A 12,641-nucleotide genomic window follows, 5' to 3' on the forward strand; every position below is an offset into this window, starting at 1 on the left:
AATTTAAACGACGACGACAGTCGGAAATATGATGGCTAGTAATCTTACAGTAAGCACAATTTTTTTTCTTCTTAGGATAATTGGCTGCTATGTGACCAAAGTCGTTGCATTCATAGCACTGGACACTTCTCTTAGTATTTCCTGATGAAGTACCGACAGTTGATTTTTGTGCAAGTAATGCAACAACGAGTAATGGCATCGACTCCATGGCCGCCTGAGTTCCAAGCCTGGTCTCTTCACGCAAGACGGCTGCCAACATAACATCAAAAGCAGGTGTGACTTCTCTGTTCAATAAACTGCCACGAATCGAATTCAGGCCGGAGTTTCATCAAGAACTGTACCATCCTTGTCCTTTGTCGTTCTCCCAACACTTCCTTGAGCCCTGCCATAGACATATTTCTCCCATAAATTTGATCCTGTTCTGACCAGAGCAACTGCAAGCCAGCATAAAAGGAAAGAACATTCTTGTCCCCTTGTGGATATTCAACAATATTGTGTTCCACTTCAAACTCTCGTGCTAGATTGCTTTGTTGGTAGACGGTACGCGTGTGGAGCCACATCTATGGAGCTGAACTAAATGGTCTAAGTCCCATAGCGATGTTAGCATGTACCGAATTCAGCATCCAAGCGATTACCTTCGCATTATTCAAATTTCATCGATCCAACTCTTTTTCATCTTGCCAGCAGAATCATCTAACCACCCAAAATGGCCCTTTCCTTGAACAAAAATTTCAAAGTGGAATTCCCATAGAGAAAAATTGGAACCATCCAATTTTGTGGAGAGCAAATTGTGCGAGGATGATTGTGAATTCATTGAGGAGACAAAATTTAACAGAGAAAGAAAAAAAAAGGGACAGATACAAAGAGACAAGAGGAACGCAGGAAGGTAACACGGTACCTGTGTAGAGAAAGCAAAGAGTACGGAAAAATTATTAAACAATGGCTCTTGATAGCATGCTAGAGAGACAAAGATATTCTGAAAAATAGTATTCTCAATACATCAACGATACAGTAGAAAGCACATAAGGAGTATATATGGTTATAAATGTATATTCTGTAATCAATCATATTCTAAGAAATAATATATTTTTTGATTACTATACAATTATAGCTTTTCCTAACAATATCACCTTTACATTTTATCCCTAGTATCATAATTATTTTTCTCTTAACGGGAATTTGCTTAGTTTCCCCTAAATTAAATTGAGTGAATAGCTATAAATTTATGGTTGCTTTGCGAAATCATTTTCATGCTGAAAGCAACTTCTACATAATAAAGGGTTTTACAACAACAATTATATCTCAATTTTAAATGAATTGGGATCGGCTACTTCATTTTTCATTGAGTATATATCATCTAAATTTATTTCATCTAAAACTGAAAAAGGCTTCTATTTTAATTTGAAAATATTTCTTTTTCACAAGTAGATAAGGCCATTCGATTGAACACGTGACACAAAGTAACTAGTTTGAGATTATGTTTTATTGACTAATTAATTTGATTGTATTCTGCAAGTATGATTGGACAAGCTACGGTGTGAAGTAGTCATCAATTTTGACGGTAGTCTCTGAGTAATAATTTTGGACAACAGTCGATTTAAAATCCACCCGTCATTAAGAAAATGTCAATTTTCAATTTAACTATCTGTTTTTCCATTTATCATCAGTCTAAAACCCAATCCAGAAAATGAAAGATTGTCAAAGTGCAAAGAAAACTAGGACAAACTAAATCAAACAGCATTATGAAAGAAAAAGAACAGTTGACAAACTGCATATGCATACAAGGCAAATAAAAGTTGTTACAGCTGAATAAATTTAACTGGTCATAATGCACAAGCCTCACAAATCTTTTATTACACATGTATGTATAATAACATAATATGGTAGACCACTACTCTATGGCTCCACAAAAATCTTTCCCGTCGCATGTCCATCGATACTCCTGCTCCAAGCATCTTCAGCCTTGCTCAGAGGAAATTTGGAGTCGATCACTGTTTTGAGTTTCCCTTCCTTCACAAGCCTAACAAGCAATTCCAGGTTTTCCTTCTTGGCATTTATTAGAAATGGCACCAACTGCTTCTTTGAGAAGGTTAATTTCTTTACTGCAAAGGTCCACATGGAGCTAGCTCCAGGAGTTAGATCGATGACCTTTCCACTCGAACTTAAATTAGGCTCAAACGTAGACCAAGGGATGCCTGTTGTGCAGTTAATCACTGCATCATACTTTTGGCCTGATGGACTCTTAAGAGCTGCTCCCTCTGGAGTCTTGTAATCAAGAATCTCATCTGCTCCTAAGCTCTTCACAAAATCAAAGTTGCGGGCTCCACAGGTGGCAGTAACATGGGCGTTACCAAGTTTTGCCAATTGAACAGCATAGTGACCGACACCACCCGAGGCAGCCGTAACTAGAATGTTCTTCCGGGGTCCAGTTCCATCAAGCTTAACCTCAGCAGGATTTACAAGGGCCTGAAGAGCTGTAAGACCTGCAATAAGAAGACCTGCACCTTCAGCAGCTGATACTTCAGCGGGTCTTGAAACAGTCAAACTCTCCTTAGGTACCGCATATTCAGCCAAGCCACCTCCACTCTGTATCAAAGTTCATGAAGATCCATCAATCATAAAGGATAGAACACCATATTACCACATTACTGTTCAAAGTGAAATGATTTAGCAAATGAGGAGAAATACAACAAAGATCAGACATGTTGCCTCCACTTCCAACCAAAAGGTTAAGATTCAAGTCAGTTGGAAAACTACTGTAGGCAGGCCCATGGGGAGGAGGGTTTGAATGAGGGGACTTGACCCCCAAAAGAAAAAACAAAAAAAAAATTATGTAGCATTGAACCATACAGGCAGCCAAAACAACATCCATGAAAAACGAATATAAAGCCTGAGCAGGCCCATCACCTACAAATAAAACATTTGAAAAGAATTGGACTAACCTTGGTACTAAGCATAGCCACAACCTTGTCACCAGCCTTGAAACTTTTTACATTAGATCCTACCTCAACAACCTCTCCCGCCACGTCGGTAGCTGTTACAACCAAAATCGGTTTAGAGAACCGTAAACCAACAAGAATAAAATGCTTATTACAATGCATCTAGGAAATTACTCCATAGCAGAATAACTTCTACACATTCCTTTCTACTAGTTTACTACATTTCCTGCTATTCATGTTATCCCAATCTAAGTTGCTTGGACTCGTCACTTTTGGTGCCGCACCCGTGTCGACACAACATGGGTGTGTGTGTGGGATCCTGTGTCCGATTTGGTCAGCCGATTTTGGGTACTTCGACCAAAATCGATGGGGAAAGTCCGGACAGTTATAATGATTTCAGTAATCAATACAAAAGCTAAGGTGAGATTAAAGAAAATAATACCTTTTATAAAGAAATTTCTATGTCACTGCTTTTCCTTTAATCTCCTTCCTTGATTCTCCTCAAGTTCTCCACATAATATCTCATAATTCAAGTTTTATAACTCTATTTCCAGATAGTTTAATTATTTTTAGGCAATCCCCGCACCCGTATTCATACATGGATCCATATCCCCGAATCTTAAAAATTAGATCATGAAGGAGACTTCTAGATCCCACCCGAGTCCGAGCAACTTAAATCCCAATTGCTGTGAAATTTTTGCCAGAATCTGCCCTTTTTCCATGCAGCTTCAACATAAGTTATTGACTAATACACACTGTATGTGGATTTATATGTAAATATTCCAGAAAAGAATATCCATCTCTTACCCAAAAGAAATTTCTATTTTATCAGCCTAGGGTCTAGAAAAGGAAACAAGAAGAAATACTATATTAACTTGTCAAAGCAGATGATTTTTGATAGGTAGCATTCAGTGTTTGAGAATACTTAGACAGAGATCCTCATACTAAGGCTGATGCGAAAAACATTTGAGAACATGGAAGACAAGGTGACTACAACCAAAACAAGAAGCACTTAAAACACAGTGCAAGGAAATTCTAACAAAATGTCTAAGATGTAATTGATTATTGAAATTACCAGGAATAAAAGGAAACTTGGGAGGAAGAAGTGGACGAAACATGCCCTTCTGAATTTTACAGTCAAGAGGATTTATGCTTGTAGCCTCCACTTTTACCAAGACTTCATCCTTCTTCGGAGTAGGCACAGGAACTTCCACATGCTGCAAGAAGCAAAGACGTACACACAATCAAAAAGGTTTTAATATTAGTAGCAGTGTTGCTACTACTGAGTATAGAGAAGTCTCATTAGCAGAAGTATTTAAAACAAATTACAGCAAAAAGGAATAAGACAAGATAATATGGCAAATAACATAAAATTCAGTATGCTAAATAGAAGCAGTAAGGTCCATCTGAGCACATAGTACAGCCTTCTTCTCTTTTTTACAGACACAAACAAGTCTTTGAAAGTTCAACTTGGTGGAATCCTAATGTGAAAATCAAGAACTATATATATTTACGTTACGACTCAAAATCCAAATGGTCACTTTACTCACTAAACATCAAATGAGATTTTATATGTATACTACACTCAACTTTCTACTCAGATGATCAATTCGAGCATAATCTATACTTAAATATGGATAAATTACCTAGGAGAAAGACCTTCATGGTTGGTGGAGTTGTTTCTTTTTTATTAATCTTCTTTCCCCCAAACCAACACTCAATTTAAAAGTTACTTCCAAGCTAGCTAGCAATCTGCTAGTGTTCAATTTAAAAGTTATTTCCAAGCTAGCTCTCTTCATAAGCTACATCTCCCTTTTGGTTTATGTTATTATGCTTATGCCTTTTCCCTTAACTACATAAACATAAATAAGTGAAGCAGAAAATAAACTAGATTATTTCACTCTTAAAGTGGCAATCAGTCAATTCGACAGTCCAATAAACCAATAAAATAGGTTATAGAGGTTCATCTCCAAACAACTAATTCCTGCAATTTTCTTCAAATGAGAAATGAGCCAATTGATATGAATAAAGCCGGAAAGTGAAAATACCTTCAAAGCAGCAGCTCCACCGCCATAAGAGTCGTATTGAACAGCCTGCATAATCTTCCCAGTCATATCAGATTCACCAATTTCAATTCTCTTTGAAGTTGGAGCAAAATGGGCGAGGCTGCTGCATAGTACTGGAATTTTATTTTATTTTATAACATATACATGTGAATTGCCGCTATCGAAGGGTATTTCTTTTTTGTGGGGGCACGGCCAGCCATCCACGACTTTTCTCCTGGAAAGCAAAATTACTACTCTAGGTGCTATCTTTTCTTTTCCCACGGAATGGTAAAATGAGATTTTGAAAATACTCTCGCCATTCATTTTTAGCTATTATGTATTTCAAAATATTTGTTTTATTTCGTGTAAGTTAGACCACTTTTTTGTTCACGCGCAAATCATAAATAAGAAGATAATTTTACTTATTTATCCCTTAAAAACTTTTTGAAAATTTTACCAAGAAATGTGAACATTTTAAAAAAGAATTAATTGCAAGGGCAATGTAGAAAAAAAATAAATTACTATTTTCTTGATGTAATACGGTGATAGACATTTATATGAAAACTATTATTAATAAGATGATCAATTAATATAGTCGAGGAAGTAATTGATAATTAAGCAATCAAAAGAGAATTAATTAATTTTTTCTAACTTTATCTTTAACATTAATTTTTCTAGCAAGGCACGTGTATATAGAAAATTAATAAAAGATATATTGATTGAACAATATTCCTTATTATTTTTTAAGAGTTATACTAAACTTTATCTTGACAATTAAAAAGAAAATGGATGGAGTACCAGATAGATATTCCTTTTAGCTAATAACGATTAGTTTTTTTCAAGTACTGTAATTTTTATAATTAAAGTTGGAAACAACTCATTCTTAAATTATACAACAACACTAGTTGTTTTTAAGGAAGACAATTCTTATAATAATAAAGTAGGCAACTAGGCCTCGTCCATTTGCATTTATATGAAGTCTGAATTTGAATATTTAATATCAGCAAATTGAATGTATTTTTTTCAAAAAACAATAGATCTCTTAAAAGGTATATAAAACCATTTGATTCGCACTAAGATTTTAGAGATTTTTATTTGAATACACATTTAACTATTAAGATGTATATTAAGATTTGAATACCAAAGAGATGAGCTATTCATTTTCTTAATATTTGAATATATAAAATTTTGTTTTTATTTAAAAGATAAATAAATATATGATTTAAATAAAAATTTAAAATTATCTAATATTATATTAATAAAATATTTTTAAATTTTTATATGATGATCAGTGATGGTGATGACTAACGATGGTGATTGCAATGGCGGAGCCAGAAATTTCGTCAAAGGTGTTCAAACTTTAAAAGAGTTGATAAAAAAAAATTAGTGGAGTGGATGCACAAAATATTTGTTTTTACTGATGAGCAGGTGTACCCAAATTTAAAAATTAAATTACATATCACTAAATTACTAAATTATACAGAAACTTTTTTTTTACACGAAAACTTAAAATTATAAAACTATCAATTGTATAAATCAAAACTAATGGAGAAAGGTCAACAAAAACAATTTTAGCTACTAGTTGAATATACCCATCTAGTTCATATTAAGACTTTTTTCATGATCTAAAATAACTGAATGTTTCAAAGTTCAAGAGAACTGTTGAAGCTTTTTTTCCCATATTTACCTTTCCTTTTAATAACATTCTTAACTATTTTACATTTTCTGAAAGAATAGTTTATAAATAATAAAGAATATAATAGTGGATAGTGAACTTTAATTTTATCTTTAAAAATATTTTTTTTGGGAGTGTGTTATACGTAATAATTCACTTAATATAGATCGAAAATATAAAGAAAACAATAAAATCTTAATTATTAGGAAAAAATTTAATGCTAGAAACATAAAGAAGATATGGGGGGCGGCTATTTCTGTTTTAGAAAATATTGTGTTAAAAAACGCAGCTAATGAGGATCCAACTACCAACCTCAAAGACCTATATTAGCCTAGAAAAATATTGTGTTTAAAAAATAGAGCATGTGCGGATTGAACCACGGACCTCAAAGACCTAAACTAGCGCGCTTACCGCCAGACCACCAACCTATATTGTGTATTAGGGTGTTCAATTTATTAAATACACATATATTAGATAATATTTTACCTATACATCGTATAATTTTTTGACAAAGGGTGTTCGCCTGACCAACCTTACTAGGCTGTAGCTTCGCCCCTGGGTGATTGTGTGTATCAATTTGAGATGGTGTTAGTTAATGATGGTGGTTGTGGGGGCAGTATCTTATGGTATAGTAGTTGGCAGTAGTGATTAATTGTGGTTGTTGTTGTTGGTGGCGGCTGATAATTAACAGCAGAATGATATGATAGATAATGGTGGTGGTGAATGATGGTGATGATGATTAGCATTTGACAATATATAATGTTGAATTAATAGTGGTAATTATTGATAGTGATTAGCAGATGTAATAATGATTGATATTGTTAATGATTGTGAATTATGCTTAATAATGATGACAATTGATTTTGATAGTAATTGTAAATCAAGAGAATGCATAGGTCAGGTTGGCTACTAATTTTTCTTAAACAAATGCGATTTTAAATTTTTTACAAATTTTTTGTTTGTTATTTGTATATTCACAATATTCTTGGTGTTATTGATTGCTTCTAAAGAGCTCTGAAGTTTTGCTTGTAATTTTAAATTTTGGTGATAAATTTAGTAATCTGACGCTTGATTAGGATTTGTGTTTATTTGATAATATGATATTTGTGCTAGTTTTACTTAATAAGATTACAAAAATAATTTCTTTCTTTTTTTGAAACCTGATGATTTATGGGATGTTGATATATTCATGATAAGATTATTGACGTTATTGTAAATTAAAAAATAAACTTTAGTTTTTAACATCAATTATCAAGAAAGTTAAGTAAATGTGATTGTGGAAAAAGATAGTGATAATACAAAAGATAATAAGTCAAGATGAAGATAGAAAAAAATATTTTATTGATTATTTTCTTTACAGTTTTGCTGAACTTATTTCAAATGTCGGATGTAAATCAATCTGTAAAGTTTACACATGAAAATTTATAAGTTTCCATAAAAGTGCATCATTAATCTCTAGACTAAGACATGACTTCCACCAACTAACTATTATTTCACAAATGTATATTGTTGTCATCCCAATTTATCTAACATATTGATTTACAAAAAAATTCTGCAGTTTAACAAATCAAAATAATAAATAATATACACAATCAATAATAAATATATCATGATTAAGAGGATAAGCATACAATATTTTTTAGAAATTGTATTTTATTAATTTGGTATAAAATACTTTTTTTCTACTTGGACCACCTAATATATACAAAATGTACTATCATAAGCAGTTGGAACTATACCATTTTCATAATAAAGATAAATTAAACTTTATCTTATGCTACAATTGTACCATTGACTTGTCCAATTTTCATCATAGATTAAAAACATAATTTTATATTTTTTAAAATCGGTGATATAATCATCCAGGTATAAACTAAACTCCTATACTAAACCATCTACTATATAAGTGTCACGCCTCCAAGCCTACATCCTAGACGTAACTGACACTCGAGAATCATTGCTAGTCCTCAAGTGAACCCTTGGCCTGACTCAATACTCAGCGGAAGACTTACTCAACAATATATGAACTCAAAAGTAAAGATTTACTCATTTGTCTTAAAAACAAATAAACTCAGAAATGTCTGAAAACATTCAACTAGCTAAAAGAAGGCAACTCAAGTCTTAAACATTAACAATGGAAATGGAAAAGACTCCTCGAAACACTAATATCTAAGGAGCTTGTAATAACTATGATAGACATTGGGAAAAGACCCACGATATCATAATAAAAATGAAAATAAAAGTGGAATCCTCCGGAAGCAAGGAGGCTCATCAAAGCTAACTGGAACTGCAAGTGGTATCAACGGAGCGCCTGTTGATGACCCTGAATACCTATATCTGAATCATTAAAAGATGTAGGTCAAATGGCGTTAGTAAATTGAATGTACAAGCAAGAAAGGGGAACTCTAAAGCATAGACATAAGCTTGAATTAATAAAAAAGAAAGACATATTCACCTCATCTCATCTCATCTCAACTCAACTCAACTCAAGGATACTCAACTCAACTCAATTCAATATAAAAGCAACAATAAAGATGTCATATAAGAAAAAACTTTTAAAACAGTAGATAATAACTAATGTATATAAAAATACAATAATAAACTCTTTACTCTTATTTGAGAGATTTTCTAACCGACAACCATCACTATGAGCTACGTGATGATACAGTGTCTCGCCCATGCTGCCAGAAATGTCTTATACCTTGCCGGAGTATATGACATACTCAACTAAGTGGATCCACTAAGATATGCTTAAAAGCAATAAGGAATCATCTATAAAATATGATCATTTACATGTTGGCATACATGGTTTATGAGGATTTTGAGTTGTCTAAACTCATCCTTATATCGCTGCTCAATACTACTTCCAGTAATATATATATATAAACTCATGCTCATGTGTTTTAAAGAAAACATAGCTCCTCCTTAATTTGAGATAATTACTCCAAAGATTTCTCTTAAAAGAGATGATGCTCAAAACTCCTCATAACTCATTTAGAAATCAATGTTTCTCTCATTTTAGATGTAAAAAGTGTTACATACTTGGGAATAATTAGTCCCCCGCATAATCATTTTGAAAAATGCAACTCAACTCTCCTCATTCTGATACTCATTTACTCAAGTCTTATAACAAGTTTTAGAAAATTGTAAAAGACTTCTCAAAATGACTTAAAAGGACTTTCTCGAACTTTCCTCTTAACTTTACCTTAAATTTGGAAAGTGAAATCAAGAGTTATGATTAGGATATATAGGACCTCTCAATGATTTATGAAGATTTTAAGTGTGGAAATCAAGAAGAGAACATATGTACGTTTCGAGGGAACTCTCACGGAAAGAATGACGGAAGGGTAGGAGACCTGGCGACCTTGACGCACTGAGTGACGTGGGGCACCAGCTCCAATACTACCGAAGGTGGTTTGGGGAGAACTGAGTGCCAAGCCCCAAACTACTGAACAGTAGTTTGGGCGCTATGCTAGCGCGGCGCCCCACCCCTCTACCCAGAATTTTGATGAATTTTTCTTCACAATTTCAAGGCTTAACTCATCTAGAATCGAATTATTTCATTCAAACTCCTTTGGGATCATAAACCCAACTCAATTACAACGAAAATACACCCAACAACAACACTCATTCGCAAGACCTTCACCTCAAGAACTTAATAAGACTCCATTATTAAGGAATGAAGCTACAACCTCAAGAATTTCTCAAGAATTCAAATCAACCAACCTCAAGAAAAAATTATGGATGAAAATCACATGATTGACGTGAGGGTGAAAAAATCCATCACTATGAAAGCTTACATACCTCGAAAGAACTAAGTTCTTGGCGTTTTGTCTAAAATCTTGAAGAACTTCTTGAAACCTCTTCTTGAACTTTGACCTAGTTTTCTTAAACGTTTTAGAATGAATCCAATTGACTTGATCTGATTAGACCCCTTAACTTAGGTGGGAAAAACGTTTTAGATTAGTGGGGTAAGCAAAAAGACCAAAATACCCCTAATTAAAATGGATGAATTTCCTTAACTAGACAGGTTGTACTCAAACGGTCATATCTCTTTCATCCAAACTTGGAATCATGCAAACTCGGTGGCGTTAGAAAGAGGATTCAACGACCTTTGATTTGATATCTCATGGACCACCTAACTCATCTTACTGAAAGTTATGGTCATTTGAAGTTGACCTAAAGCTCACAATTAAAGAATAACTTGTACTAATCTCAATTTAGCTCTTTCTAAATTTAGCTATTTCTAAGACCGGGGTGTTACAATAACTCCCCCTTAGGAACATTTTTCCTCGAATGAGATCACTCTAAATAGAACTGAGGGTGACAACATCTACACCCAACTCAAACACCCAACATGCAATTTAACACAACTTAGCATATCAATTAAAAGAGTGTTTTACAAAAATCATTACCTTGGTCGGGAATTTCTCCTGAAGCAAAGAGATGTTGTATCTCTTCTTCATATCCTCCTCAGTCTCCCAAGTAGCTTTCTCAACAACCTGGTTCCTCCATAAGACCTTGACTGATGCTACCTCCTTGGTTCTCAACTTACGAACCTGACGATCAAGTATTTCAACAAGGTATCTTTTCATAAGATAAGTTGTCCTTAATACCAATATTTTGAGTAGGTATATGTCACGCCCCAAACTTGAGGGGCACAAATGGCTTCTAATGCCAAAACTTAGGCCCGAGCCAACCCTGCTGAACCATTTGCTACTAGCGCATGACAGCCACACGCAATCAAGAAAACAAACAAGTATATATCAGCTTAAAACTAACCCCTCGGCCGGCAAAGCCCCTGTCAACTGATCTATAAAACAAACAGCTACTCCCAGGAGATCATATAAATAAATAGCCAACTAGCACAGAAGTCCTGATTGGGCTGTCGAGGCCACTATGATATCTATACCAAAACTAAAAGCAGGTATATATAAATACAATACATCAAACAACTCACAAGCTTCAGCAACCCAACAACATAGGCAGTATGTCCATAACGTAGCTATACACCCCACACACTAGTCTGCAAGCCTCTAAGAGTAGTAAAGTTTAGCGGGTCAGGGGCCCAACCTAGCCATAAAGATATATACAACAAAAGTAACAAACCTCCCAACTCTGGCAGCTTCGGAGGAAAAGGGCTAGCCAACCGGATAAAAGTCAATCCTGCTGCTGAGGAGGTCTACTCGGTCGTCTGTCAGGACTTGCATGCATGAATGTAGTGCCCCCAAGGCAATGGGGCGTCAATACAAAATAATGTACAGAATATGAAAGACAATAGACTATGAGGAGGTATCCTGATATACTAGAATAATCTGATAAATAAATTAAGGATAAGATAAGTGTACTGACCTGCTCCTAAATCTAAACTTATCAAAAATAATAAAACAACAACCTAACCAATCCCCCATAAGCTCGGCAGGTACAAACAACACACAAGACCACCTACTAAGGCCCCCATAAGCCTAGAAGGTGCTAATCAACCTATATACCCCTATTGGTAGTCCCCTATCCCCATAGGCAGTCACATGGCCCTCTTAGACATTAATATAGCCCCGTAGGAAGCACATAGCTCTCTTAGGCATCAACATAGCTTATAGACAACTCATAGCCCTCTTAGGCAACAACGTGGCCCTATAGGAAGTACATAGCCTTCTTAGGCGTCAATATAGCCCTGTAGGAAACTCATAGCCCTTCTAGGTATCAATATAGCTCTGTAGGTAACTCATAGCCCTTTTAGGCATCCATATAGCCATGTAGGAAGAACATAACCCTTCTAGGCATAGATCACATTCCTACAGCTAACCACAATAGCCCCAAGGGCAACAATAACAATCCAATCGCTAAACGAGAGCAATTTAGTTATAAGCAACCTATATAAATAGCCTCTAAGTCGTGTCCAACATAGGGACGCTACTAACTGAATAAGAATCCCGACAAGGGAGGATTATATCAACTCGAGCAGCTAACAGTCAACAATAA

General features: G+C 34.6%; 2 protein-coding genes across 2 annotated transcripts in view; one reads left to right on the forward strand and one right to left on the reverse strand.

Moving 5' to 3' along the window:
- The window catches only part of LOC125830633 (xanthotoxin 5-hydroxylase CYP82C4-like), a 226,560-nt gene that overhangs the window by 182,748 nt on the left and 31,171 nt on the right, over window positions 1-12,641 (forward strand). The window lies entirely within an intron of this gene.
- On the reverse strand, window positions 1,761-5,191 carry LOC125830642 (chloroplast envelope quinone oxidoreductase homolog). The gene is made up of 4 exons (XM_049509817.1): window positions 4,988-5,191; window positions 4,015-4,156; window positions 2,943-3,034; window positions 1,761-2,586 (listed from the first exon to the last, which is right to left on the reverse strand). The coding sequence occupies exons 1-4, from the start codon at window positions 5,051-5,053 to the stop codon at window positions 1,897-1,899; spliced, it is 990 nt and encodes a 329-aa protein (XP_049365774.1). The 5' UTR covers window positions 5,054-5,191; the 3' UTR covers window positions 1,761-1,896.

This window comes from Solanum verrucosum, unplaced genomic scaffold, assembly GCF_900185275.1.
Source record: "Solanum verrucosum unplaced genomic scaffold, falcon-dt-bn FXZP01000297.1, whole genome shotgun sequence".
NCBI lineage: Eukaryota > Viridiplantae > Streptophyta > Magnoliopsida > Solanales > Solanaceae > Solanum > Solanum verrucosum.

Bases quoted from the DNA above. Each gene is read 5' to 3' on its own strand.
- LOC125830642 (XM_049509817.1), bottom strand. From the start codon at position 5,053: ATGACTGGGAAGATTATGCAGGCTGTTCAATACGACTCTTATGGCGGT. The intron at 3,035-4,014 runs GTAATTTCAATA...TGGTTGTAACAG, and splicing joins CAAGTTTCCTTTTATTCCTG to CTACCGACGTGGCGGGAGAG. The intron at 2,587-2,942 runs GTTAGTCCAATT...ACTTTGATACAG, and splicing joins TGGCTATGCTTAGTACCAAG to AGTGGAGGTGGCTTGGCTGA.